The 27133-nt window shown below is 43.9% G+C and overlaps 1 protein-coding gene across 2 annotated transcripts in view; it reads left to right on the forward strand.

Annotated features, from left to right (window-relative positions):
• CHUK (component of inhibitor of nuclear factor kappa B kinase complex) overlaps nt 1–17919 on the forward strand; it is a 31055-nt gene extending 13136 nt beyond the window's left edge. For both annotated transcript variants that reach the window (XM_075841847.1, XM_075841848.1), the window contains exons 14-21: nt 2765–2826; nt 3424–3533; nt 9690–9739; nt 9819–9915; nt 12108–12255; nt 14099–14232; nt 14779–14875; nt 16371–17919. In XM_075841847.1, coding sequence (XP_075697962.1) covers nt 2765–2826; nt 3424–3533; nt 9690–9739; nt 9819–9915; nt 12108–12255; nt 14099–14232; nt 14779–14875; nt 16371–16400 — 728 coding nt within the window. In that variant the 3' untranslated portion in view covers nt 16401–17919. The remainder of the gene's footprint in view (nt 1–2764; nt 2827–3423; nt 3534–9689; nt 9740–9818; nt 9916–12107; nt 12256–14098; nt 14233–14778; nt 14876–16370) is intronic.
• The last annotated feature ends 9214 nt before the right edge of the window (nt 17920–27133 follow it).

Consider the following 27133-nt stretch of genomic DNA (forward strand, 5'->3'; position numbering starts at 1 on the left):
ATTTTTGGGGAAATCATATTTTTTTACAAAAGTTTGTGTGTTTTTTTTTTTAGTTTTTTTCATGCCAGTATCCCTACGCTTCTTTTTTTTTTTCTCTTAGAATTCTAGTGAAAGGGTCATAAGGGCCATTGATGCGTGGAGAGACAATTCTGATCCGATCAACAGGCTGTTGTAGCATAAATTAAAAATAAAATCAAAGCTAATGCTGGCCATGGAAGGTGTCATATACCGCATCACTGCTTGCAGACCAGCACCTTTTGCGTCGCTTACCTGAGGAAGAGATATCGGGATGCATTCAGGGAGGAAGTGGGATGCTCTGGGCAACGTTCTTCTGATCATTAAAACCATCTGCCTAATTTTGTATCGGTTCCGCTAAAACTGCTTTGAGGCGTGGACTCAAGACCTCTGAAGGTGTCCAGTGGTATCGGGCACCAAGACGTTACCAGTAGATTCTTTAATTCCTGTCCGTTTCCAGGTTGTGGCCTCCATGGGTCAGACTTTTTTTACAGCCCGTCCCACAGATACTCTATCGGATTCAGATCAGGGCAATTTGGAGGACAAGTCAGCACCTCAAACGCTTTGTCATGTTCCTCAAATCATTCCTGAACAATTTTTGCAGGCTGCATTATCCTACTGAAAGGGGCACTGCCAAACTGTCAGTCACATCCACGTGATTCCCAAGGTTTCCTAGCGGAACACAATAACGGGTATATGACCCTGTCGGCTTGCCTTCTTCCCATATTGCATCCAGGTTAGCGACGCACGATCCGGCCGTCCACATGATGTAAAGAAAACGTGATTCATCAGACCAGGCACCTGTCTCCATTGCTCTATGGCCCAGTTCCGATACTCATGTGCCTACTGTAGGCGCTTTTGGTGGCGCACGCGGTTAGCGCGGGAATTTGGACAGACACAACCCCAAACACCGCAAGATGCAATGTGTGATCTAACACCTCACTCTTAACCATTAACTTTTGTTGTAATTTCTGCTACAATAGCACTTCTGTGTGATGGGACCAGAGGGGCTAGACTTGGCTCCCTACACACATTGGACGCCCATCATCCTGTTGCCGGTTCACCAGTTGTCCTTCTTTGGATCGCCATTGGTAGTAACTAACCACTGTGTGCTAGGAACACCCCACAATACAAATTTGGGAGATTTTCTGACCCACTCATCTAGCCCTCACAATTTGTCCCTTGTCAGTCGCTCCGATCCTTGCGCTTGCCCATTTTTTTTCTGCTTTAAGCAAATCAAATTCAAGAACTGTCTGTTTACTTGATTCCTGATATGTCCCATCCCATTGACAGGTGACATAACGCAATAAGCACGGTTATTTAATTTACCTGTTGCTTTACAGTACATCTGTTTTCGTTAAGTACATTTTCTGGACTATACAAATGTAGCATCAAATTTTTGAAGAGAACCTGTCACCTGCCCAAAAAACTGCAACTGACATCTGATTGCAGGCGCCTCACAGATTCAGCTGCTTTATTTTTCTTCTAGCCCCCACCGTTGCTGAGATATCAGAGCCATTACTTTTGGTGGTTGATATGCAAATGAGGCCTTTGACTGTCAAGTGGGCGGGTAACACCTGTCACTTGATAAGGGGTAACCACCCACTTGACAGTCAAAGGCCTCGTTTACATATCAGACACAAACTAACGACCCGGATATCTCGAACGGTGGGGGGGGTAGAAGAACAAGATTATAATACGGCAGAATTTGTGAGGTGCCTGCAATCTAACAAACATGTCCACTGTGGTTTTTTGGGCAGGTGACGGGTCCTCTTTAAGGCCTCATGCACACGACCGTATTTTTTCCCACCCGTAAATACTGGCGTAAATACGGGTCTGGTGTCACGCGTATACGACCCGTTTTGCACCAGTATTTACAGACCCGTGCCTGTAAATACGGGTCCGGTGTCACCCGTATTCCACCCGTATTTACGGGCACGTTTTCGATGCAAAATTACACTGCACTAATCGGCAGCCCCTTCTCTCTATCAGTGCAGGATAGAGAGAAGGGGCAGCCCTTTCCGAGATAAAAGTAAAAAATTCATACTTACCCGGCCGTTGCCTTGGTGACGCGTCCCTCTCTTCACATCCAGCCCGACCTCCCTGGATGACGCGGCAGTCCATGTGACCGCTGCAGCCTGTGATTAGCCTGTGATTGGCTGCAGCGGTCACATGGGCTGAAACGTCATCTAGGGGTGTCGGGCTGGATGTAGAGAGGGACGCGTCACCAAGGCAACGGCCGGGAGACCGGACTGGAGGAAGAAGCAGGAAGTTCTCGGTAAGTATGAACGTTTTTATTTTTTTTACAGGTTGACCTATATTCTGATCGGTATTCACTGTCCAGGGTGCTGAAAGAGTTACTGCCGATCAGTTAACTCTTTCAGCACCCTGAACAGTGACTATTTACTGACGTCGCCTAGCAACGCTGCCGTAATGACGGGTGCACACATGTAGCCACCCGTCATTACGGGAGCTCCATAGACTTCTATGGGCTGTCCGTGCCGTTATCACAGCCTGAAATAGGACATGTTCTATCTTTTTCAACGGCACGGGCACCTTCCCGTAAGAAAACGGGAAGGTACCCGTGGCCAATAGAAGTCTGAGCCCGTTATTACGGGTCGTAATAACGGGAGTTTTTACGGTCGTGTGCATGAGGCCTAAACAATGGCTTTTCCTATTAACTTTAACATGACCGTCTGCAATTCTCCAATATGGTAAATTTTTCTATATTTTTTTTTTTTTCTTTCAGCATCTGAAAAGATGTTGAGAGCCTGGAAAGAGATGGAAGATCGAGCAGTTGGTTGCGCAAAGGTATTGTATGTTTGTTTTTTAATTAATTTTTTTTTTTTTTACAAAAATGAAATTTTAAATCCATGTGATTTACCACCGGTAAAGGGAGGCCCACCTTTTTGAGATGTAACGGAGACCTGTCATAAGATGTTATCATTGTGGTCTATGCCCTGTCGTCCGTCCCCCCACTGATTGCTAGAATAAAGGGGCCACAATGAAAACTGCACGAGAGAAGATTTTATTAGTATTGCCTAAATACTATCAATTTCCTTTGTAGCAGTCCTGGAATCATAATAGTAAAAAAAAAATGTGTCCTGATCTTTCCAGCACTGATGATGGTAATGTAGGTGTAATGACTTGTTATGGCCACATCAGTCATGTGGTGTCTCAACCTTCAAATCAATAGTGCCAGTGTAGTTGATTGCATGGTTTTCTGATTTAGTGGATCTCCCTGCCTTGCCACGACTGCCACAACATGCCAACTTATGTTGTCCAGACCTATCTTACTGTTCCGCTCATGCTTGGAGTTAATAAGCTTGAGTAATCTGCTTTCTTCAGAAAAGATGTAGGTTGTGGTCGTCCTATACTATTCTCACGTGTTTTCTTACGTACACACAGGCTGGCGAAATTTCCTTCCTGGATGATCAGATCATGGGCCTTCACACCGAGATTGTTGAACTGCAGCGTAGTCCGTATGCCCGCAGACAGGGGGATGTCATGGAGCACCTGTAAGATTCAGAATTGACATGTAGTCTTGTTATAACTCTCTCTCCCATAGCAAAATGTGTGGTGCAAAGTTTTAACGCAGGTGCAAATACAATTTAACAGTGGTACTGAGTGCTAGAACACTGATCCGGTTCAGGACCGCGCTATTTGGAGCCTTCGGGACCAGGCACCGTTTAGCCATTTTTAGCACGCGTTCGTTAAATAGTTAGAAATGTGTTTTATATATATATATATATATATATATATATATATATATATTATACGTAATTAGTATACAAAAAAAACAATGGTAAAAAAAAAAATATATTGTCTTTACTTAGATTTTTTTTTTTTTCTGGTAATATATTGATAGCCTTTTTTTTCATTTGTGATTGTCATTGTCTACTGTAAATATTTATATATTACATGTCTATTTTAAGGTAATTGGGTCAGTTTTAGCGTTCCAACTGATTGGCAGGAGGAGGACTTTTTTTTGGGGGGGGTATTTTATTTTTGGGGGTTTTTTTGCCTTCATTTTTTACTATTATGGTCGAACTCTCAAAGGTTAGAAAAGACCTTGAGGAGTTTCCGCAGGGATTTACAGCCAAAAGTCCACACCAAATGTGTCTAAATTGGTTAAGATTTTTGTCCGGATTTGCTGCTGTGGTGAACAGTGAACAGGAGATCAGAGGGGATTAAAAAATAAAATAGGACATACGCGCCTCCTCTGTCCCTGCCGTAGCAAAGAGTCCGGGCCTCCCCGGCTGGTATGTTTTGAGCCAGCCTCCAGGGATGACTTCTTGTCCAATGTCACTCTGCAGTCTGTGATTTGCTCCAGTGGTCATAGGACAAAACCTAGTCAGCCGGGTCATCACAGACCAGCACAGGGGACATAAACTCGTTGCATTGGGAGCGCCATCTTGGAGTTAAGTTTGCAACAGAAAAAAAAAATGTACATTTCAAGGAAGAAAAGTCTGCAACAAATGTGCAACCATTTCAAAATAAAAGTTCTGCACTGCAGGTCAATTTCTACACTAAAAAAAAATATTTCACCACTTGGGCTGAGGAGGGAGGTAAAACCAGGGCTGACGAGGGAGGGCAATGTAGAAAATAAAGGGGTAGTTAGGTTAGAGAGGGGTCAGACTATATTGGTGGGTCGATAAATGAACTTTTGGGGAGGACTAAACAGGATAAGGAGATCAATGTTTTGTTACACATGGTAGATTAAAATGCCCAAATGTCAAATCACATTTCTGATACTGAACGTTACAATTTGAAAGGCAAGTTAAAGTGTATGTTCACAAATGCCAGAAGTCTAGCAAACAAAATGGGAGAGCTGGAGGTCTTGTTACTGGAAGAAAATATAGATATAGTTGGTGTTGCTGAAACATGGCCAGACTCTTCACATGACTGGGCTGTAAATCTACAGGGTTTTACACTGTTTCGGAAAGACTGGACAAATAGGAAAGGCGGTCGTGTATGTCTGTATGTGAGAAGTGATATGAAGGCGGTGGTGTATGTCTGTATGTGAGAAGTGATATGAAGGCGGTGGTGTACGTATGTATGAAGTGATATGTAGGCGGTGGTGTATGTATGTGTGATGTGAAGGCGGTGGTGTATGTCTGTATGTGAGAAGTGATATGAAGGCGGTGGTGTATGTCTGTATGTGAGAAGTGATATGAAGGTGAGCGTGAAAGAGACAATAGTGGGTGAAGATTGTGAGGGGGTTGAAACCTTGTGGGTGGAATTACAAAGGGAGGTAAATACTGAAAATATTACTTTTGGCGTAATCTATAGACCCCCCAATATAACTGAGGAGATGGAAGGTCAGCTATATAAACAGATGAAGCGGGCTGCACAGGCGGGTACTGTAGTGATAATGGGAGATTTTAATTACCGGGATACTAATTGGCATCATGGTTCGGCTTCAACTGCAAAGGGGAGACATTTCCTTAACCTTCTGCTGGAAAAATGTTACGGGCCAGTTTGTGGAAGACCCGACTAGAGGTGAAGCTCTGTTGGATCTGGTCATTTCTAATAATGCAGAGCTTGTTGGGAACGTCAATGATCGTGAAAACCTCGGTAACAGTGATCACAATATAGTAATATTTTACCTATACTGTAAAAAACAAACACAGGCTGCGAGGGCAAAAACACTTAATTTTAAGAAGGCCAAATTCCACAGGATGAGGGCTGAAATTCAGGACATAGACTGGGAAGAACTAATGTCAAATAATGGGACAAATGATAAATAGATTTTTAATTATACAAAGAAGATTTTTAGTGCAAAATTTATTCCTATAGGTAACCAGTATAAACGACTAAAATTAAACCCAACAAGGCTTAATCAGGGGTCAGCAACCTTGGGCACTCCAACTGTTGTGAAACTACAGCTCCCAGCATGCCCTGACAGCCAAAAGCTTTATTTCTGTCAAAGGCTGCCAGGGCATGCTGGGAAGTGGAGATTCACGACAGCTGGAGTGCCGAAGGCTGCTGACCCCTGGCTTCCATTTTCTATAAAAAGGCAATATATGACAAAAAAGATGAAAAATAGAAATCTGAGGGTACAGCTTCAGCCTTTGTAAATTACAGAGAGCTTAATAAATCTGTAAAAATACAAAATTGAAATCAGGTGGTCAAAGATTCAAAACCAATCCCCCAAAAATTCTTCAAGTAATATAAATGCAATAAAGCCTAGGTCTGAACATGTAGGACCCCTAGATAATGGTAATGGGGAGTTGATCACAGGGGATCAAGAGAAGGCAGAGTTACTAAATGGGTTCTTTAGCTCTGTATATACAACTGATGAAGGAGCAGCTGATGTAGCCGCTGTCAGTGCTGTTAATATATCAGTTGATATACGGAATTGGCTGAATATGGTCCAAGCTAAGTTAAATAAATGTACACAAGGCCCCGGAACCAGATGGGATACACCCTAGAGTTCTTAAAGAGCTTAGTTCAGTTATTTCTGTCCCCCTCCTCATAATATTCAGAGATTCTCTAGTGACTGGTATAATGCCAAGGGACTGGCGCAGGGCAAATGTGGTGCCGGTTTTCCAAAAGGGCTCTTGGTCTTCCCCGGGGTAATTATAGACCAGTAAGCTTAACATCCATCGTGGGGATAATGTTTGAGGGACTATTTACAGGATTATGTGACAAAAAATAGTATTATAAGTGACAGCACGGTTTTACGGAGGACAGAAGCTGTCAAACCAACCTGATCTGTTTTTATGAAGAGGTGAGCAGAAGCCTAGACAGAGGGGCCACTGTGGATTTAGTGTTTTTGGACTTTGCAAAGGCATTTGACACTGTCCCCCATAGACATCTAATGGGTAAATTTAAGGACTATAGGTTTAGATAGTATAGTTTGTAATTGGATTGAGAATTGGCTCAAGGACCGTATCCAGAGAGTTGTGGTCAATGATTCCTACTCTGAATGGTCCCCAGTTATAAGTGGTGACCCAAGGGTTCAGTGCTGGGACCACTATTATTCAACTTATTTATTAATGATCTAGAGCAGGGGTCTCAAGCACGCGGGCCGCATGCGGCCCCTGGGGCTGTCATCTGCGGCCCGCGGGACACAGAGCCACTAGTATCGGCTCTGCTCCGAGACTCTGGAATTCCCTGACATCGCCGTCCACATATGGACAGTGTGTCAGGGTCTTCCCCAGAGCGGAGTCCTGGGCAGAGCGCTAGTACAGGCTCTGCTCCATGACTCTGTGGAATTCCCTGACATCGCTGCACATATATGGACAGTGTGTCAGGGTCTTCCCCATAGCACCGTCCCGGGCAGAGCGCTATTATCGGCTCTTCTCCGGGACTCTGGGGAAGCCTCTGACATCGCTGTCCATACATCGACAATGTCAGGGGCTTCCCCAGAGCAGGAGTCCCAGTCTACAGGGGGCACTGCTGTGGCGGCATCTACAGGGGGCACTGCTGTGGCGGCATCTACGGGGGGCACTGCTGTGGCGGCATCTACGGGGGGCACTGCTGTGGCGACACCTACGGGGGGGCACTGCTGTGGCGGCACCTACGGGGGGGCACTGCTGTGGCGGCACCTACGGGGGGGCACTGCTGTGGCGGCACCTACGGGGGGGCACTGCTGTGGCGGCACCTACGAGGGGGCACTGCTGTGGCGGCACCTACGGGGGGCACTGCTGTGGCAGCATCTACACAGGGCTCTGCGGCAGCATCCGAGGGTACTGTGGCACTATCTAAAAAGGGGCTGCCCAATCTTGACATGGGTGCTAACTGAGCCGCCGGACTGCATTTAGCGACACTTAAGCTGGGTTGTTGAAATAAGCACGTGGAGAAGTCTCTCAAATTTTAAACCTAGCAGTATTATTATAGTAATGTAGTATTATTAATCTAGTAATATAGTGTTATAGAAGTTCAAATAACTAATTAACAATAATTTTGTATTGTATCAAATTTGAAAGTAATGCGGCCCGACCACTTCACATTTTTTCTATATGCGGCCCACTTACCCGGCCGAGTTTGAGACCCCTGATCTAGAGGATGGGATTAATAGCACGATTTCTAGTTTTGCAGATGACCCCAAGCTATGTAATATAGTTCAGTCTATGGAAGATGTTTGTGACTTGCAAGCTGATTTGGACGCACTGAGTGTTTTGGGCGTCCACTTGGCAAATGAAGTTTAATGTAGATAAATGTAAAGTTATGCACCTGGGTACCAACAACCTGCATGCATCATATGTCCTAGGGGGAGCTACACTGGGGGGAGTCACTTGTTGAGAAGGATCTGGGTGTACTTGTAAATCATAAACTAAATAACAGCATGCAACGTCAATCAGCTGCTTCAAAGGCCAGCAGGATATTGTCGTGTATTAAAAGAGGCATGGACTCGCGGGACAGGGATGTAATATTGCCACTTTACAAAGCATTAGTGCGGCCTCATCTAGAATATGCGGTTCAGTTCTGGGCTCCAGTTCATAGAAAGGATGCCCTGGAGTTGGAAAAAATACAAAGAAAAGCAACGAAGCTAATAAGGGGCATGGAGAATCTAAGTTATGAGGAAAGATTAACAGAACTAAACCTATTTAGCCTTGAAAAGAGACGACTAAGGGGGGACATGATTAACTTATATAAATATATTAATGGCCCATCAAGAAATATAGTGAAATCCTGTTCCGTGTAAAACCCCCTCAAAAAACAAGGGTGCACTCCCTCCGTCTGGAGAAAGAAAGGTTCAACCTGCAGAGGAGACAAGTCTTCTTTACTGTGAGAACTATGGAATAGTCACCGCAGGAGCCGTCACAGCAGGGACAGGAGATGCTGCAAAAAAGGCAAAGATCATTTCCTAGAACAAAAAAATATCCGCTCCTATGTCCGTGTAGAAATTATGTATCATCCCTCCCTTCCCTTTTCCCCATCCCTTGGTTGAACTTGATGGACGTGTGTTTTTTTTTTTTGTACTAACTATGTAACGATGTGAGATTTAATTTGCAAAGCCGGATGGAAAATCTGAAGCAATTATTGCTACATGTTGAAGTCATGGCTCAAAATATTAGTCTCAAATTTTGGACGAGTGTTGCAACAGACATTCACTCCGGGAATTTATCCAGATCATAGATTATATCGGAGAGAAGTAAGAGATGGACATTGCTTGTATGCTCAAAAAGACTCCTGAGGTTTATTGCCAAAAACTACCACAATAATATCTTTCAAAAGGGGAATAGGCTTGAGGTTAACCAATCAGAGGCAATGTGACTAACTCTGTTTCAGCTAATAGCATACATGTCATATTGAGCCAATCACAGATGTACTGTAATTCTCATATGCTTGCGTTAACACCTGCAAATTCTCTTGGCAAGAATACAATAGCTTGTTGGCCTTTAAAATGGAGGTGGTGTGGGAGTTTATTTGGGAATATGTATGTGAATAATGAAATGAAAACAAATTAATAAGGAATGTGATAACTTCATGTCTGGACGTTCATCAAGACTGCTACAAGGTTACAGAAGAAACATTCAGTCATTATATATTTCTGAAATAGGGGGTGAAGGTCATTGCAGGTGGAATAGAAACCACAGTCTGTTTTAGCCCCAAGCATGCTCATGCCACCTAGTGGCAGACCTACGAATTTAGCTGTCCGCCAGCCTTGCCTGACCTATCTGAAACGTGTCCACTGATGTGATGTTTGTTTTCCCCTTTTATAGGGAACAGAAGGCTATAGAGTTGTACAAGCAGTTGAAGCCACGATCGCCAGGTATAGCATCTCACTTAGTCTAGAGTGCAAATCACTGGTTCAGAGTGGGAAATAACAATCGTCGTGTCTTTCTTTGCAGATAATGCCTACAGTGATAGTACGGAGATGGTTAAAACCATTGTACTGACTGTGCAGGGCCAGGATAAAGTGCTAAAGGAGCTTTTTGGACATTTAAGGTACTTTTGTTTTGCTGATGATCATTATTTTCGTTTCTGATAGAAATCACTCGTTTTTAATCATATTGCCAATATCTAAGTCCCTATTCAGACGATGGGGATAATCGACCGTCACACGGCTGCATTAAAATCAGTGCAGGTCTATGGGGCTATTCACACGGCCCAGGAAAAAATAGGACATGTCCTATTTTTGCCCATTTTCGTGGGTCCCCCAATAGACTTAAGTCTATGAGGGATCCATGAAAACTGGTCCCGCATGGTTGCAAATCGGCTGTAAAAAAAACGGCTGTTCTATACGGCCGATTTTGACACCTGGTCGGTTGAATAAAGCCTTAGGCTGTGTTCACACTGCGTTCAGTGTAAGTTATGTGCTGGTAAACCTTCCAGGATGTAACTATATAAAAGTTGCCTTTTGGTGTCCGCCGAGATGTTAGCCCGCTGCGCTTTCCTGTACAGAGGCAAATTATGCCGTGGGGTATATACGTTTTTTTGTTTGTTCTATAATGGGCTCTATGGGCCGTGAATGCTTATACATTAGAGGCTTTCATCTGGAGCATTTCCCGATTGTAAACACAGTGTGAACAGAGCCAAAGTTATTTGAGTTGGCAAACCGTAAAAAAGCCACTTTCACTTGTGGAATGATGTAATACATTGTAGATGGTCTTCCTGCAAGTTTCTACACCATTAACCCCTTAGTGACCACCAATACGCCTTTTTACGTTGGTCACTAAGGGGCCTTAGGCTGACGCCTTTTCACGTGAGCCTAGTCTAAGTCCTGCACGGGTCTCCCGTGCAGGCTAGAGCCCGGGCTCAGCTGTCTGATGACAGCTGAGCTCCAACGCCCGCGATCGAAGTTTACTTTGATCGCGGCCGTTTAACCTGTTAAATGCCGCCGTCAATAGCGACTGCGGCATTTAACTTTGTTTACAGAGGGAGTGCGCTCCCTCTGTCACCCATCGGCGGCCCGCGAATGCAATCGCGTGTCTCCGATGGGGTGTCATGGCAGCCGGGGGCTTGATAAAAGCCCCCAGGTCTGCCCTGGACATATTCCTGTTAGGACGCGCCGGAGGCACGTCCTAACAGATTGCCTGTCAGATTTACACTGACAGGCAATAATGCTCTGGTATACGAAGTATACCAGAGCATTATAGCAGCGATCTGAAGATCGCACAGTAAAGTCCCCTAGTGGGACTAGTGAAATAAATAATAAATGTGAAATAAAGATTATTCATAAAAATGACAGTAAAAAAATCAATTTTTTCCCATAAAAAGTGGTTTTATTTAGTAAAAGTGTAAAACAATAAATAAAAGTACACATATGTGGTATCGCCGCGACCGTAATGACTCCATTAATAAAGTTAATAGGTAATTTAAACCGAAAGGTGAACAGTGTAAAAAAAAAACGCAAAAAACAATGGCGAAATTGCAATTTTTTTCCATTGCCCCCCAAAAAGTCAGATTAAAAATGAATCAAGTCCAATGCACCCCAAAACAGTACCAATCAAAACTACGTCTCGTCCCGCAGAAAACAAGCCCAAAAAAATCACTACATTGACGGAAAAATAAAAAAGTTACGGCTCATGGAAAGCGACGATGCAAAAACAAATAATTTTAGTTCAAAAGTGTTTTTATTGTGCAAAAGTCGTAAAACATAAAAAACCTCTACATATGTGGTATCGCCGTAATCGTACCGACCCATAGAATAAGGGTAACATGTTATTTATGCCGCACAGTGAACGGCTTCAATTTAAAAACGCATAGAACAATGGCGGAATTTCAGGTTTTTTTATAATCCCCCCCCCCCCCCCAAAAAGTTACTAAAAGTTAATAAAAAAATTATATGTACCCAAAAATGGTGCTATTAAAAAGTACAACTAATCCCACAAAAAAACAAGTCCTCATACAGCTATGTAGAATAAAAATAAAAAAGTTATAGCTCTTTGACTGCGACTATAGAAAAACAAATAAAATAGCTTGGTCATTAGGGCCTAAAATGGGCTGGTCACTAAGGGGTTAAGGAAAGTGGAATGATCAAAATTGGATTTCTTTTCTCTTTGATGCTAATCTGGTAATAGGAGTTAGATCTGACCCCTACCCTGTGCAATCTTGAAAGCCATTCGGTAATGTGTTTTTTTTGTTTTTTTTTCCCTTTCCCTTTCCTGTAATCTGATCGGTGTATGTCGTCTCCGTAGCCGGCTTCTAGGCTGTAAGCAGAAAATTATTGATTTGCTCCCTCAAATTGAGTTGACTGTGAATAACATAAAGGAAGCGGACAATTCGCTGATGCAGATGCAGGCCAAACGGCAGAGAGAGATCTGGCACCTTCTGAAAATCGCTTGTGTAAGTATATTCTAACTCATGGAGGCCGCCTGCTGCTCACTAAGGCCAGGGACACACACACACGCAGTATTTGGTGCAGTTTTTGGCTCCTGTGTTTTTTTTTTTTTTTAAGCCAAAGCCAGAAGCGGATCCAAAAGGAAAAATATATATATATATAAAGGGAAGACTAATACATCTAATATCTGTTGTGTCCGCTCCTGTGTTTGGTTAAAAAACACAACTGCACAAACTGCGTGTGGTCCTGGCCTAAAAGAGAGCAGATCGGGAGGAAGATGATCTCAAGTAACCACTATCCCTATTTAGGGGCTTGTGTTTTTTTATTTATAGTCTTTTTGATCGAGAACAGGTTTTACTTTGGTCACTGATCATTTATTTTGATCATCTTGAATCTATTTTTATTCTTTTTTTTTTTTTATTTTTATTTTTTTATTTTTATTTTTTTTTTAACCTGCTTTGATCATTTACTCCAAAATGACCCTCATTTTACTATGAGACATTTTTGCATTGTTTGTTTCGCAGGTTTTCAAAGCGGTTGTTTGGAGTTTTTGTATTAAAATATTGGAATTGTCAGAATAGTCTTTGACCTAGAAATAAAACCTAAAATACAATAAAAATATATATGAATTATATAAAACACTACAAAACACTCCGTTTTTCAAAATCAGATTGCGAAGACGCCCTTGAATCATTGTGTATGCTGATTTAAAACGTTCCATACATGACCTAATAAAACACCGTTGTAAAACGTTCAGGAAGGAAAATGCTCCTGGGAATTAAAAAAAAATAAAAATAAATGAAAGTCTTTGCTCGGACCCCCACCGATCAAAACTTCTGACGTCACTATGACACATCAGAAGTTTTCTAAAAGTTTTAGTTCACCTTTAAGCAAATAAGTGACCGACTACTGCAATCGGCATAATGTGGATGACTGGTTCCCTTTAAGGAGTTAATAATCCTTGGCAACAATGGTTTGGAAACCTTATTTGCGTGTGGTCATTGTGTTGTCCTTTGTAACCTTCATAGAGCAGCGCTTTACTTCCTTTATCTCAAATAACCTATTGGAATAGATTACCCTTCACGAATTGGAAAGAAGTGGGTGGGGGTTGCCTGTTCCAAATGAATTGTCAAACTTCTACTAATCAAAATGTACCATAATTCTGTGTCGTGCGCCACGCTTAGAAATTGTGACACCTTTTGCAACTCATCCGGCGTGGGGGCGTGGCTTAGCTGAAAGATGTGGGTTAAGTATTTGTTTTTTTCGGGGGATTTTTGCTGCAAAAAAGGTGGTGTAAAGTAGGCAAACCAGGAGGTGGTATAAAGCTAGACAGAAGTGGCTAAAGATGTGCTAAAGTTATCATCCAGTATGAGCCACTGTAATACATTTGCCACATTTATTTTAATTTGAAGTTGTTTGAATTTAAATGCGTTTCCCCATAATCAATATTTATCACCTATCCACAGGATAGGTGATAAATATCTAATCGGTGGGGGTCCATCTGCTGGGACCCCCACCGATCACGAGAATGGGCTACCTTGCCTTCCTGAGAGCCCCATGGAATGAAGCGGTACTGCGCAGGCTTGGCCGCCGCTCCATTAATTTTTATGGGGCTGCCAAAGACACCGCACAGCAGCCTCATAGAAATGAATGGAGCGGTTGCTGATCATGCGCAGTACCACTTCATTCATATGGGGCTCCCAGAAACGGCAAGGTAGCCCCTCCTCGTGTTCGGTTGGATAGGTGATAAATATTGATTATGGGCAAACCCCTTCAAGACACTCCTAGTAAATCTGCCCCATAGTGCGTATCCTATATGTATGTAAATCCGCTTTCTTTCCTTTTTAGACACAGAGCTCTGCACGTTCTCTAGGACCTTCCAGTTTAGAAACACCCAGCACTCCTCGTACATCAGGCTGGACAGACCCAAATTCTCCACAGGCTCTTTCATCTATGTTGATCCCAAAAGACAAGAGCAGCAAGTATGATGGATTATGTTTGCACAGTACATTCACCTGACGGGCCTCCTTTACACGCTTGCTATTCTTGCGTTTCATAGTTATTTGTTATACCTGTTGCTTTAAAAGGATTTTCCAACTTCTGTCACATGAGTTAGATATGTACATTACATAAGTTTGGTTAGTGGGGGTCTGGAAGTCTAAGGCCTCATGCACACGACCGTGTTTTTGCGGCCGCAATTCCCCCGAAAATCCACGGGAGAATTGCGGCCCCATTCTTTTCTATGGGGCCGTGCACACGACCGTAGTTTTTGCGGTTCTGCGGTCCGGGCTCATTGAAAACAATGGCCGCGGCCATGTGCATGTCCCACGATTTGCGGGCGGCCTGCGGCTGACAGTCCGCTGACAGTCCGCAGCCGGCCGACCCGAAAATCACGGCCGTGCACACGGCTACGGTCGTGTGCATGAGGCCTAAGACTTTCTGCTTTTATAGTACATTAAATGCTGTTGACAGGCAAAATGTATTTTTTTTTTTTTTTAATTATTGAATTGAGCCGTTCCCTTTTTCAGAGAGACCTCTAAAAGTGCCGTAGATGAAAACCTGTTTTATCAGAAGCAGCTCAGCACCTTGATTCTGGAGAGCACGGAGCGAGAAAGAAGCTTTGTTGTAAGTGTGTATATATACTCCTAATAGCCCTGTATATTCTGGAAGTTTTTAGATGGAACTTCACGTCGAATTGAACCCTTTTCCTGCCAAGCACGTATCTCCTATGCCCTGGCAAGTAAAGCACTTTAGTGGCCAAGGACGTATCTGGTATGTCCTTGCTATTAAGCGCTCTAGCACAGGCTAGACCGCGATCTTGGTCTTGTTTTAAAGGTGTGACTCTTGCAGCTCTCACTTCAGCCTGGAGAGGAGGAGCAGGAGGATCTGTGATCCTCCTTCTGTCCCTGTATGGCTTCAGATGACCCATTAACTTTTGTCCATGTGCTTGTATGCGAGTTTTCAAAAAGTTCTTCCTATTTGGTACAAAGTTACGTAAGGTGAACATAGCTGTTAACGGCACGCCAAAACAACTGCAATCGTAAGGCAGTCTGCTTTCAGGATAAATGTAGGGTTTGGGGGGTGCACTCACTTTTCAAGGCGTGTAATCCTGGTGTTTTTAAAAAATTTATTTATATATATTTTATTTTTAAAACGTCTAACCAGATTTTTGGTTTCCTCAGTTTTGATGGTTTTTTAAAGATAGGCATAAGTGGTATGTGTGATCTCTGTACAGTTTACATTTTTAGGAGATGTTGTGCGTCCAGTTTTTTGCTTGGGTCGCACGTTTAGCAACATTGTTTTTTATGAATTATGCTCAAAAAATTAAATTTTGATGGTGCATGAAGGTGTCTGTGTATAAAGTGCTGAGCGGCATTTTGGCTATGTGCCAGTTGTCTACTTTGAGAAAACAGATGGTATGCGGGTGTAGTGTGTTTTTTTTGGGGGGGGGGGGGGGGTTTTATGCTCTAATTTGTGCTTGTCAAAAGCGTGGCAAATGTCCTGGCTACCAAAAGTGTAAAGCGTAACTCCTGACAAACACGAACATCTTACCTTTGGCCCACACCCATATACCATAAGATATGAGGCTGTCCAAGTCTAATTGTTCAGTTAACGTTTTTGAGCCCCCTTGAATAATTCTAATAGATATTTTTTTGATGAGCGTCGCATTAATTTTAGTATTATTCTTTAAATGACCCACATTTAACCTTGAATGTTCTGATAATAGCAATACTTGGCTATTCATATCCCTTAGCGGCTATGTACACCTGTTTTTTTCATAAAAATGTGTATCGGTGTGTTTGCGACTTTCTCAATACTTTTTATTACAAGTTCTTTTTACTTTTTGAGATACAGCTGCTTTGTATCCTGTATAGAGAGCAGCTGTATCTGGCGCTGAGACCTGTGTCAGCCGGTCCTGGGTGTCTCTGACACAGGATCGAGCCGTTACCGATCACCTCTACGTTCATGGCTTAGATGTGGTCGATTACAGGTGGATCCTGCGTGTCAGACACACGGACACTGAAGAAATTATTATCAAACCCTATGCCATTCTGTGAAACTGGTTGCGGTTTTTCTGCTGTTGTATTAATTTAATATAATCATGTGTTTCTCTGTTTAGAGCATGGACTGGAGCTGGTTACAGCCGTAGTGAATGAAGACAAAGATTGACCCACGTCCTTCACTCTCCAATTTTCCCGAGACCAATGCCTACACATTTCCCCAAAGCATGGCCGTACTAGAGGTTTAATTTTTAATCTGAAACATCAATAGTTTATTAAAAGTGCCTCCTTCCCTGATGTTCTCTACCGGCAACAATACGTAAGCATCCTGGTTCACTAGTGCTATCGACTCTTAGGCCGGGTACCCACTGGTCGGATACGCTGCGTAAAAATTGTGCAGCGTATCCGACCTGGAACCTGCAGCACCTTCCGGCCGAAAAATCGCACCAGATTGTGGTGTGGTTTTCCAGATGGAAATTCTGCTGCGGAAAGCAGCGCTTGAAAAAATCAATCCATACGTACCCCCTCCCTCTTTTCTGCACTTAGCCGGGCCTCGTATGATGTTGCAGGCCATGTGACGCAACAGCCTGTGATTGGCTGCAGCGGTCACATGGGATGAAACGCCATCCCAGGAGGCCGAGTTGCAATTTTTGCGGGCATAATCTACGCGAATACGCCACAAAAGTTGCAACGCTGGGCTTTCTGTTGCAGGATTTGCATCCCCATCGAATTCAATGGGGAAAACCCGCAGCGGAAAATCGGCAAATACGCAGCATAAATTGACAAGCTGCGGAATTAAATTCCGAAATGTAAGTCAGATTTATTAACATTTACGCTGCAGGTTTTTGCCGCTACTGTAAATGCTGCAGAATTTCCATACAATTCTGTTGCAGATTATACGTAGCGTTTACGCTACGTGGGAACCCGGCCTTAAAGGAACACTGTCGCAATTGGCACCTTAGTCCCAGAATTTAATTTTCTTCTACAAATTGAGATCTTGGTTGCAAGGTGTGAACTCCAGTTTCTAGTATTTCAATTTTCTGAAAGCTCGCTGTTACAAATGCTATACTCCTATTTCCTCTAAGAGGAAACCATCACCAGACCCTGTATATTGAACCCTTGACATTCTGCTTGTATCATTTTGCTTCTCTCACATATGTTTTGTATGATTTTCCTTTGATTTTCTTCTTACCTTTCAACAGAAAAATGTGCAGCTGAATGTATCTTCATTTCAATGATCTTATGGCTCAATTCATACTTTGCACTTTTGGTGCAATTATTTTTTTTTTAGTTTTTATGCCTTTTTTATGTATCCAATAGTAATGAGATATATAACGGTTTTATGCTCTTCCTCTTTGGATCTATTCACAATTTCGGCATATGAAAGGGGTTAGAGCACAAAAATACAAAGTGTGCTGGGCCTATGTCTTGTGAAGAGCTTGAGATAATTGAAATACATATCAGATGTGCTTTTTAAACCTTTTTATCTTCTATTTTATAGGGTTTGTTTTCTCTAATATTTTATTTATTAGTGATTTATAATTGTTTGGTGATTTCAATGAAGTTTTAAGGCATGTGGAAAAACGTTGTATGGAACATTTAATCTGCGTGCACTATGTTGGTGGTGTTTGTCCACATGTAGTCTTTATTAAAATACCATTCAAGATCCGTCTCGTCCTAGTGTATAACAATTGTTCTTCAGCTCCTTTGACTTCTGTAATAAGTTACTCCTCTGCCTTCGCTGTGCTGGACCGGTGTAATGCCAGCGGGTCTTGTGCCTCTCTTGGCGTGCCCAGTCTTCTGCGGCTCACTGCCACTGGATTCCTAGTGCGCGTGCGTGCCGGCCACCTCTTAAAGGGGCAGTGCACACAAATCTAAAGTTGCCCAATCACCTTTTGCTGTTTCCCAGGACTATTTAAGGCATATTCTCCATCTCCCAAGTGCCTGAGCAAGGTTGTTGCTATCCTAGTGTTAGGCCCCATGCACACGACCATATTTGAATCCATCCATAACTACGGATCTTTGGTCAACTGCATATACAGAACGGTATCCGCAAATAGAAGAAAACCACAAATGATGTGCAACATCTGCAAACCTGGCGTTGCCTACCAACGCTTCCGTAATTACAGACCACTACAGCTGCACATCCGTAGCAGTCAGTAATTATGGAAGCTCCCATAGACTTCTATGGGCAGCCTGTGCTGTAATTACGGACAAGAATAGGACATGGTCTATATTTTACAGAACGGACAACTGTCCGTAAAAATACGGAACGGTGACTGTAGCACATGGAAATGAATGGATCCGTGATTACGGATAAAAATGCGGTCGTGTGCTGGGGCATAAGTTTGCGAAGCTTCCGTAGCTGGTCTCTGAAACCCGTATCGGTGACTACTTAAGTATGAGTGTCGACTTCAGTATACATGTCCAGTGTCCGAGACCAGTTCTGCTTCCGATAATCCAGCACCAGCCTGACATCCAGGTACCATCGACCAGTGACTGCCCCAGATTTGTCTGGCCTGCAGCTACTCTGTTAGGCTGCGTTCACACAAGCATGTTCGGTCCGTAAAGGACTGAACGTATTTCAGCCGCAAGTCCCGGACCGAAGACACTGCAGGGAGCCGGGCTCCTAGCATCATAGTTATGTACGATGCTAGTAGTCCCTGCCTCTCCGTGGAACTACTGTCCCGTACTGAAAACAACATGATTACAGTACAGGACAGTTGTCCCGCAGCGAGGCAGGGACTACTAGCATCGTACATAACTATGATGCTAGGAGCCCGGCTCCCTGCAGTGTGTTCAGTCCGGGACTTGTGGCCGAAATACGTTCTGTCCTTTACGGACCGAACATTCTCGTTTGAATCCAGCCATACAGCGGAGTAACCCAGTGGGTTCACTTCCCCAATAACGGTAAAACTGGTACTACAAACAATTTGGTTGTCAGACATTGATCTACATCATGTTCCCTGAGGCTGGATTCACACATTTTGATGAAAATGCATTTTTCAAACGTTTGTCACCGCAAAACGCAGCGGTTTTGTCTGCGTCGTGCAAACCCAGCCTTACACTTTGTCTCTGTGGAGTTCTACACAGCAGGTTCTGCAAGTAAAAATAGAAAAAAAGATTCATAAGCAGGCCCACCACACTTGTCTCGTCGGTGCTCGTAGTCCTTCACATTAGGAGTGTGCGGAGGGGAGCGTGCAGGCTTTCAAGGGTAATCCATGCAACAAAAGAAGGGTTTTTCCAGCACGTGCTTATGAAAATATTAATTTTATTGGCAACTCATTAAAAAAAAAAAAGTGAACACTGCGCAAGTTAGGTGGAAATATGCTTACGCTTTTTGAACAAGTCAAGGTTCGGCTTGTTTGAAGGGGATACAGTGCTGCTCCTACTGTGAATCGTCGAAACGGACGGAGCAGGTATTGCAGCCTTTTCTCCAATTTAAGTTAATGGGAGAAGGCTGCAATACCTGTTAATCGCCGCTAAATCCGTGTCGACGGTTCACAGTGAGCAAGAAGAAAAAGGGAAGCGGTGCTCGTACAAAACAGGTGATCGGTGGGGGTCCCGGGAGTCGGACCCTGATCCATCTGCTATTGATGGCCTATCCTGAGGATAGGCCATCAATCTTTAGCGACTGGACCAACCCTTTAATCCTATCATACGTCACTGTCACTACACAATATTTAAAAGCACAAGTAACCAATCCCCTCTGCTTCTTAAGAAACCTACACAGGTTCACACAATACGATCACTATTTCAATAGGGTCCTATTCAGACCATGAAGATACAGCAATATAGTGCATAGTATTACTCTGCTGTATAACCAGCTACATATTAGATGTACCATTTGCTGCACTCTATGGCATAAACCACATGGTGCAAATTACAGTTAATAAACCTATATCTCTTATACCGTGTTTCTAGAGGAACCAGAGCTGCTATTCTTCGCATAGTTGCACAAAATTTTAATACGGTGAAATTCTACAGTATAGAAAAGCAGTGGAAAAATGTTACACGGTAGTGCCGCACCTCTGTCAACACCTCCACGTGATGGCAATACGGTATCAATACCGAACGATAATCTCATATTTTATAGCTGAAAATGATATAAACATATGAAAAATAACCGTAACCGGTCAGCAGTCAAAGGCGGTGCAGTGGTGGTATTCAGCTCCATGTTATATGCTAAACGGGTAATTATGGTCTTGGCTAATGAATGTACATATACTAAATTGACTCACCATCCCACTACAAGTTACCATGTCATTGAAACCGCTACTTGAAGAGGTGGAATTAGGGGCTATTAATAAATATTGACTTGTAGCATTTCTAATTATGTGTCTCGTTTTTTTTTTTACTTTTTAATATTTTTTTTCCACTTCTGAAAATGTATCTAACTTTTACAATACGCTGCCATACATGGATGAGTTACGGAACAGCCTAACTCACTGAGCTACGCGGTTTCCATAACTCTCATAGTAGTGAATGGCAGTTACAGAAGCAGCGTAGCATGCGGCGCTGTTTCCGTAACTACTATTCAGTTCTATGGGAAGAAACTGAGTACTCGGCTGTTTCCGTAACTCCCGACCACATAACCGGGAAGTGGCCAGGAGACCGCGGAGCCGGGTAAGAGAGAACGGGGGTAGGGGGCCCCGTTCTAGAGATAGGTGTGGGACCCGCATCCATTTGACATTTATGACCGATCCTACATGGGAAGACCCCTATAAATGTCGCAATTGACCGTGGCATTTAACTAGTTAAACGGCCAGAAACTGCGCCATTGCTATTCCTGGCCGTTAGAGCAAAGTGTCAGCTGTAAAACACAGCCGACACCTGCAGTATATTGAATGCCAAAACCTCATCCCTCTCACCGCTCCATGATGTGCCGGCACATCATGGCTTTGCGAAGGGGTTAAGTAAAGCGGTCAGGGGCCCCGGTGCTGCCGGTTCCCTTGACTGCCGACTATAGGACGCAGGGACTTTTTAGCAAGATTTATTCTGCGTTTTATAGTCTGAAAAATACGGGGAGTAACTTCACAGCACGGCTACAGGAATTCATTCTGATGGCAGTCACCTGTGTGTTAACCTACAATATTTTCTGCTTTGATCTTTTACCGATCGAAGGAACCCCGATGGGCTCCAATTTTCCCCCGTCCCTAGCGAATCGCTTTATGGTGTGGTGGGAGGAGAATTCTATTTTCTCCATGTCAAATCCCTTTGGTGAGGCCATTGTGTGGTATTGGCGCTACATAGATGACCTGTTACTTCTCTGGGGTCGTGATGTGGCGGTCGTACCACGGTTTGTGAACTTCATCAATCGGAATGATTTAAATGTTACAAATTCTGTATGTAAAGACCTTGCCTTTCTGGACATTCTGCTTTTAGGTGATGTAAATGAGAGTGAAGTATTTACGTTCCTTTATCCCAATCCTACATCAGGCAAGACTATTTTGGTTGCGACAAGTTGCCATCCAATTCACACCATAAGGCCCTGTGAACACGACCGTGCCCTTAATCACGGTCTGTTTTATTTTAATCAAATGACATGCAGTTGGGGGGGGAACGGCTGGTCGATCTTCTTGCCACCCGGAGAAACACTAAGAAATACCACCCCCCCCCCCCCCTTCTTATTATGATTGTGACTTTAGCAATTATAATTATTTTAGTTATGCTGTCCGGTGTATTACTTTGGAACCACGGGCGAGAGGCTGAGGAGGGACCCTTCAAACCTTCTCTGTTCCTACCCCTCAAAGGTCAAGGGTCACGGAGGACTCCTGAAAACCGAATTATCATTAAGAACGAATTTCCGATTTTCATTGTTGCTTTTGCCCATGCAGCTTGTACAGGTGAAGCTTTTTGAAACCATTTTTTTTTTTTTTCGTACCTGCCACGTGGCCAAAAACCGCAGAAAAACTGTAGTCGTGTGTCACATGTACAGGAAGTCTTAAAATAACGTCTTTTGAATCCTGCCTATTGAACTCGCTTCTCTTTGTGAGGGTGTTCTCTCCCCCCCCCCCCCCCCCCCCCCCCCCCCGCCAATATACAATGATTGACAGCATCCCCTGCATACACATTCATGCTGGGGAAGTTGTGATTGAGTGGGGGGGACACTGCCCGCTTGACTTGCTAGCACAGAGTCTACTACCTCTACATGTTCTTACATGGATTGTATGAAATCTTTATTTTTTACCCCAAAAAATGTTTCATCTTTTGTTTTTATTTAGGCCCACGTGCTTCTCACTAATTTTTCACTAAGTAGTCAACATTTAAATATTTTATTTATTCTGGAGTTCACGCTCATAACGGATCAGGATGAAGCGTAGATTTTTTTTAGATTTTCTTTTTTTTTTTTTTAACCCATGAGAGGTGTTTCTGTGTTTTAGTGTCGCCAACTGCGGAGTAATGGGTAAGGAAACTGCAGCCGTTCTGACCCGAAAAAGTAGATGTCATTTCTCAACCACGTTAAGAATGGGTTATCTTGGCAACACCCTGACGAATGACTATGGTACTGAGTTTTATGGACCGCAATATGAACGAGAAAGTTTAGAACAATTCTAAAAACCACCTTCAATTGCTCTGGAAAGAAGATTATTTAAAGATGTGCTGCTCTTTAAATATACATTGTGTTCTCCAAAATAATGTCCGCTTCCTCCTAAAAAGCACTTGACCTTTGCTCTGTGACCCCACTGGTTTCATCCAACTGCCTTGGTTGTACTACAGCTGAGAATGTTCCTCCCCAAGGAATGCAAGGTAGTGGCTCCGGCCCCGTGCACGCAACGATATGACGGCTCCGTGCAGGGGCCGTATGTTTAGATCTAAGGACCGGATAGTCCCCTCGTCTGTGAAATCGGGAAAGCCTCTCCTGATCTCAGGGGTCTGGTTCTCATCATGTTCATAACTAAATACATGGCCGTAAAAAATGCGTGTTGCTTAAAAAACTTCTGAAAATCAGGGGCACTTTTCCCTTGAAAACAGCTCCGTATTTTCAGCCATTTTTTGTTAAGCGTGTGAACATACCCTGAGGGTATGTTCACACAGGGCAGAGACGCTGCATAAAAGCGCACAGCATATCCACCCTGCTCGCCTCAGGGAATTCCTGCCAAATCGTGGTGCAGTTTTTTGGCCGGAATGTCTGCTGCGGAAAACCGCACGGAAAAAAAGAAAATCATACCTAGCCATGGCGACGCGAACCTCCGCCATCCTGACGTTTCATCCCATGTGACCGCTGCAGCCTGCGATTGTCACATGGGATAAAAAGTCATCCCAGGAGGCCGGCCTGGACAAAGAAGCACAGAATTCTGGGTAAGCAAAATATTGTAATTTATTTCTCTGAGTTGCGATTTTTGCGGTGGAATCGCAGCTTTCCCGCCGCAAAAATCACAAGATCTGCTGTTTCTGGTTTTACCTCACCATTGAATTCAATGGGGAAAACCTGCAACAACAAAAAAAGCAGCAATTCGGCAAATACAATCCACATGCTGTGGATTAAAAAACGCACCATGGGTCAATTTCTGATCGGATTTTCCGCTTATCATTTACGCAGCGTGTGGATGGGAATTGTTCAAATCTCATCCTTTTTGCTGCTACTGTGTTATGCTACAGATTTTCCGCAACAATATCTGTTGAAAAAAATCTGCTGTATTTACGCTACGTGTGAACACGGCCTAAAAGTCCATGCACACAAGCCGATATTTGATTTCTGTAAGGGTATGTTCACACGAGGGCGTCCGTAACGGCTGAAATTACGGGGATGTTTCAGCCTGAAAACATCCCCGTAATTTCTGCCGTAACGGCATGTGCAGGCGCTTGAACGCCGCGTCCATTACGGACGTAATTGGCGCTGCTATTCATTGGAGTCAATGAATAACGGCTCCAATTACGGCCAAAGAAGTGACAGGTCACTTCTTTGACGCGGGCGTCTATTTACGCGCCGTCATTTGACAGCGGCGCGTAAATTACGCCTCGTGTGAACAGACAAACGTCTGCCCATTGCTTTCAATGGGCAGATGTTTGTCAGCGCTATTGAGGCGCTATTTTCGGACGTAATTCGGGGCAAAAACGCCCGAATTACGTCCGTAATTAGTGCGTGTGAACTTACCCTTAGACTAAGGAAATACATAGCATAAATACTGCGGAATATTCTTACGCTGCATAAAAAAAATATGCAGAAAGATGTGCGGAAATTGACCTGGAGTGCGCATGTCAATTTGTCTTGCGAAAACACTGGAATTTCCGCACAGAAAATCCGGTCAAAAATCCTGCAGTGTTTATGCTACGTGTGAACATGGCCTAAGCAATCGAACCATGCATGTTTACATACCACAATGTCAGAACGACCAGTGATTGTTTTTCTGTATGTATAAAAGATCATTTGTTTGTTCAGCGCGCATTTTATAGGTAATTGTTCAGTTGCTTCACCTGTTCACATCAAGTGATTATCGCGCACGCTCGCTTATTAGTTTGGGAATCTAACCGATTATCTGCGCCTGTAAATAGCCCTTTAAGATCATTCAATTAAGGTGTTGTCACAGCTGATTTTCCAGGAGAAGCCTCTCTGACCAGACATTTCCCTTGCAGCGACCACTGCAGGGAAATCAAAGTCTAAGGCTGCGTTCACACGACCTATTTTCAGACGTAAACGAGGCGTATTATGCCTCGTTTTACGTCTGAAAATAGGGCTACAATACGTCGGCAAACATCTGACCATTCATTTGAATGGGTTTGCTGACGTACTGTGCAGACGACCTGTTATTTATGCGTCGTCGTTTGACAGCTGTCAAACGACGACGCGTAAATTGACTGCCTCGGCACAGAAGTGCAGGGCACTTCTTTGCAACGTAATTTGAGCCGTTCTTCATTGAACTCAATGAAGAACAGCTCAAGATTTACGAGCGTCACAGACGGCTCGTAAATTACGAGGAGGAGCATTTACGTCTGAAACGAGGCAGCTGTAAACAGTCTGTCTTTTCACACGTAAATGCCTCTCATCGTGTGAACATACCCTTAGGCCGAATTCGGACGAACGTAGAATTAAAACAACGGCCGTAACACAGACGCATGTATTTCAATGGGGTCATTCACACAGCTGTTGTTTCAACGCACCATGTGAAGGGTTCATTGAGAAATAGAACATGTCCTATTTTGTTCCGTTTTCACGGATCCCTCCATAGACTCAAGTATATGGGGATCTGTGAAAACTGAACCCGCACGGGGGCACCTCGGACGTGAAAAACGTCATGTGTTTCATGTCCGAGTTTCCCCACGTTCGTGTGCATCTGGCCTTACATGCAGTTTTTGGCTCCATTTTTTTTTTTAGCCACAGCCAAAACGAAGGAAAGATATAAAGAAAAGACTAAGGCTTCGTTCACATCTGCGTTAGGGCTCCGTTTCGTTGAGCGCTTTCTGTCAGAACGGAGCTCTGACTGACACAAGCGGGAACAATAGGTTTCCGTTTCCATCACCGTTGATTTCAATGGTGACGGATCCGGTGCTAATGGTTTCTGTTTGTCTCCGTTGTGACAGGGTTCCGTCGTTTTGACGGAATGAACAGCGCAGTCGACTACGGGATTGATTCCATCAAAACGACGGAACCCTTGCACAACGGAGACAAACGGAAACCATTGGCACCGGATTCGTCACCATTGAAATCAATGATGATGGAAACTTGAGTCAGTCAGGGCTCCTGTCATGTCCATGGCCGCGGGCTGTCAGGCTCACTCACCTCCTGATGGCCGCAGCCATGGGTCTGCGAGCGCTGGCCCCAGTCTCCTCAGGAGATGCCAGCACTCACTTCCGCTTACCTCGGCCGGGTCCCGTAGGGTGCGTGCGCACGCACGCACGCTCGTGTCCGCTCTTAAAGGGCCAGCTTGCGCACCTGAAGTGAATGTTAAAATTAGCCTGAGTACTCTGGACTATAAGAAGGGCTCAGCCCCTTCCTCCCTTGCCTGAGCGTTGTTGTCATACCCTAAGTTTGTCTAGCAAATGGTCTCCTAGTGTTTTCCAGTTCCCAGTGTTCCCTGTTCCTGTACCTGTATCTCGTGCTACCTGGTCAAGTGCCGTGCTGAGCTGTAGTCGTGCTGTGCTGTATTCCACGCCTGTCCTGCTACTCCATGCCTGATGTCTGCCTGCTGACTAAGTCCCAGCCGAGCCTGTCATTGCTACTGTCCGAGCTGCCACAGGTACACTATACGAACTATAGACTAACCTGCGTTCTGTTGGCCAGCTGCCATACCGTCAAAGCGGTATGGCTCAGTGGGTCCACGCACCCAACGTGACAGCTCCATTCTGACCGAAAGCTACTTCGGAACGGAGCCCTGGCGCAGATGTGAACGAAGCTGATAAAATCCCCAGCCAAAAACTACCACACACAAACTGCCTCAAAACTATGTGTGATTCTGCATTGTGGTTCTCCATTCTTGCTCATGGAGTCCGTCATCTAAGAAGTCGATATGCCCTAATAGGACGTATGATTCATGCCCAGTTTCTCAGGTCCCAATAAACCTAAAGGGGATAATGTGACCACAGGTACTGTTGTGCAAAGTCCCTGCATTGTCTTGCAGCAGTGGTCCCTACATGACATGTTTATCAAACTGGGCAAGCCCCAGGAAGTAAAACAGATTAGGAAAACAAAAAACAAAATGAAATATTCAATTTCTTAAAACAAAATATGTCATTGCATATTTTAAAGAGAATCTCCACTAAAATCTGATTAATGTCAAAGCCGAAGATTGTTATGGCCGGCTTTCCCTTTCTCTGCTGTCAGCATAGTGCCAGTCAAGCTTTGAGCTTGTCAGCTGAGTCATATCTGTCACTAGGGATACACTGCATAGCAACCACAACGTTTTAAAATCGTTGTCTGGTAGCACATACCTAGCAACCAGTC

This window comes from Rhinoderma darwinii, chromosome 11 (assembly GCF_050947455.1).
Source record: "Rhinoderma darwinii isolate aRhiDar2 chromosome 11, aRhiDar2.hap1, whole genome shotgun sequence".
Taxonomy (NCBI): domain Eukaryota; kingdom Metazoa; phylum Chordata; class Amphibia; order Anura; family Rhinodermatidae; genus Rhinoderma; species Rhinoderma darwinii.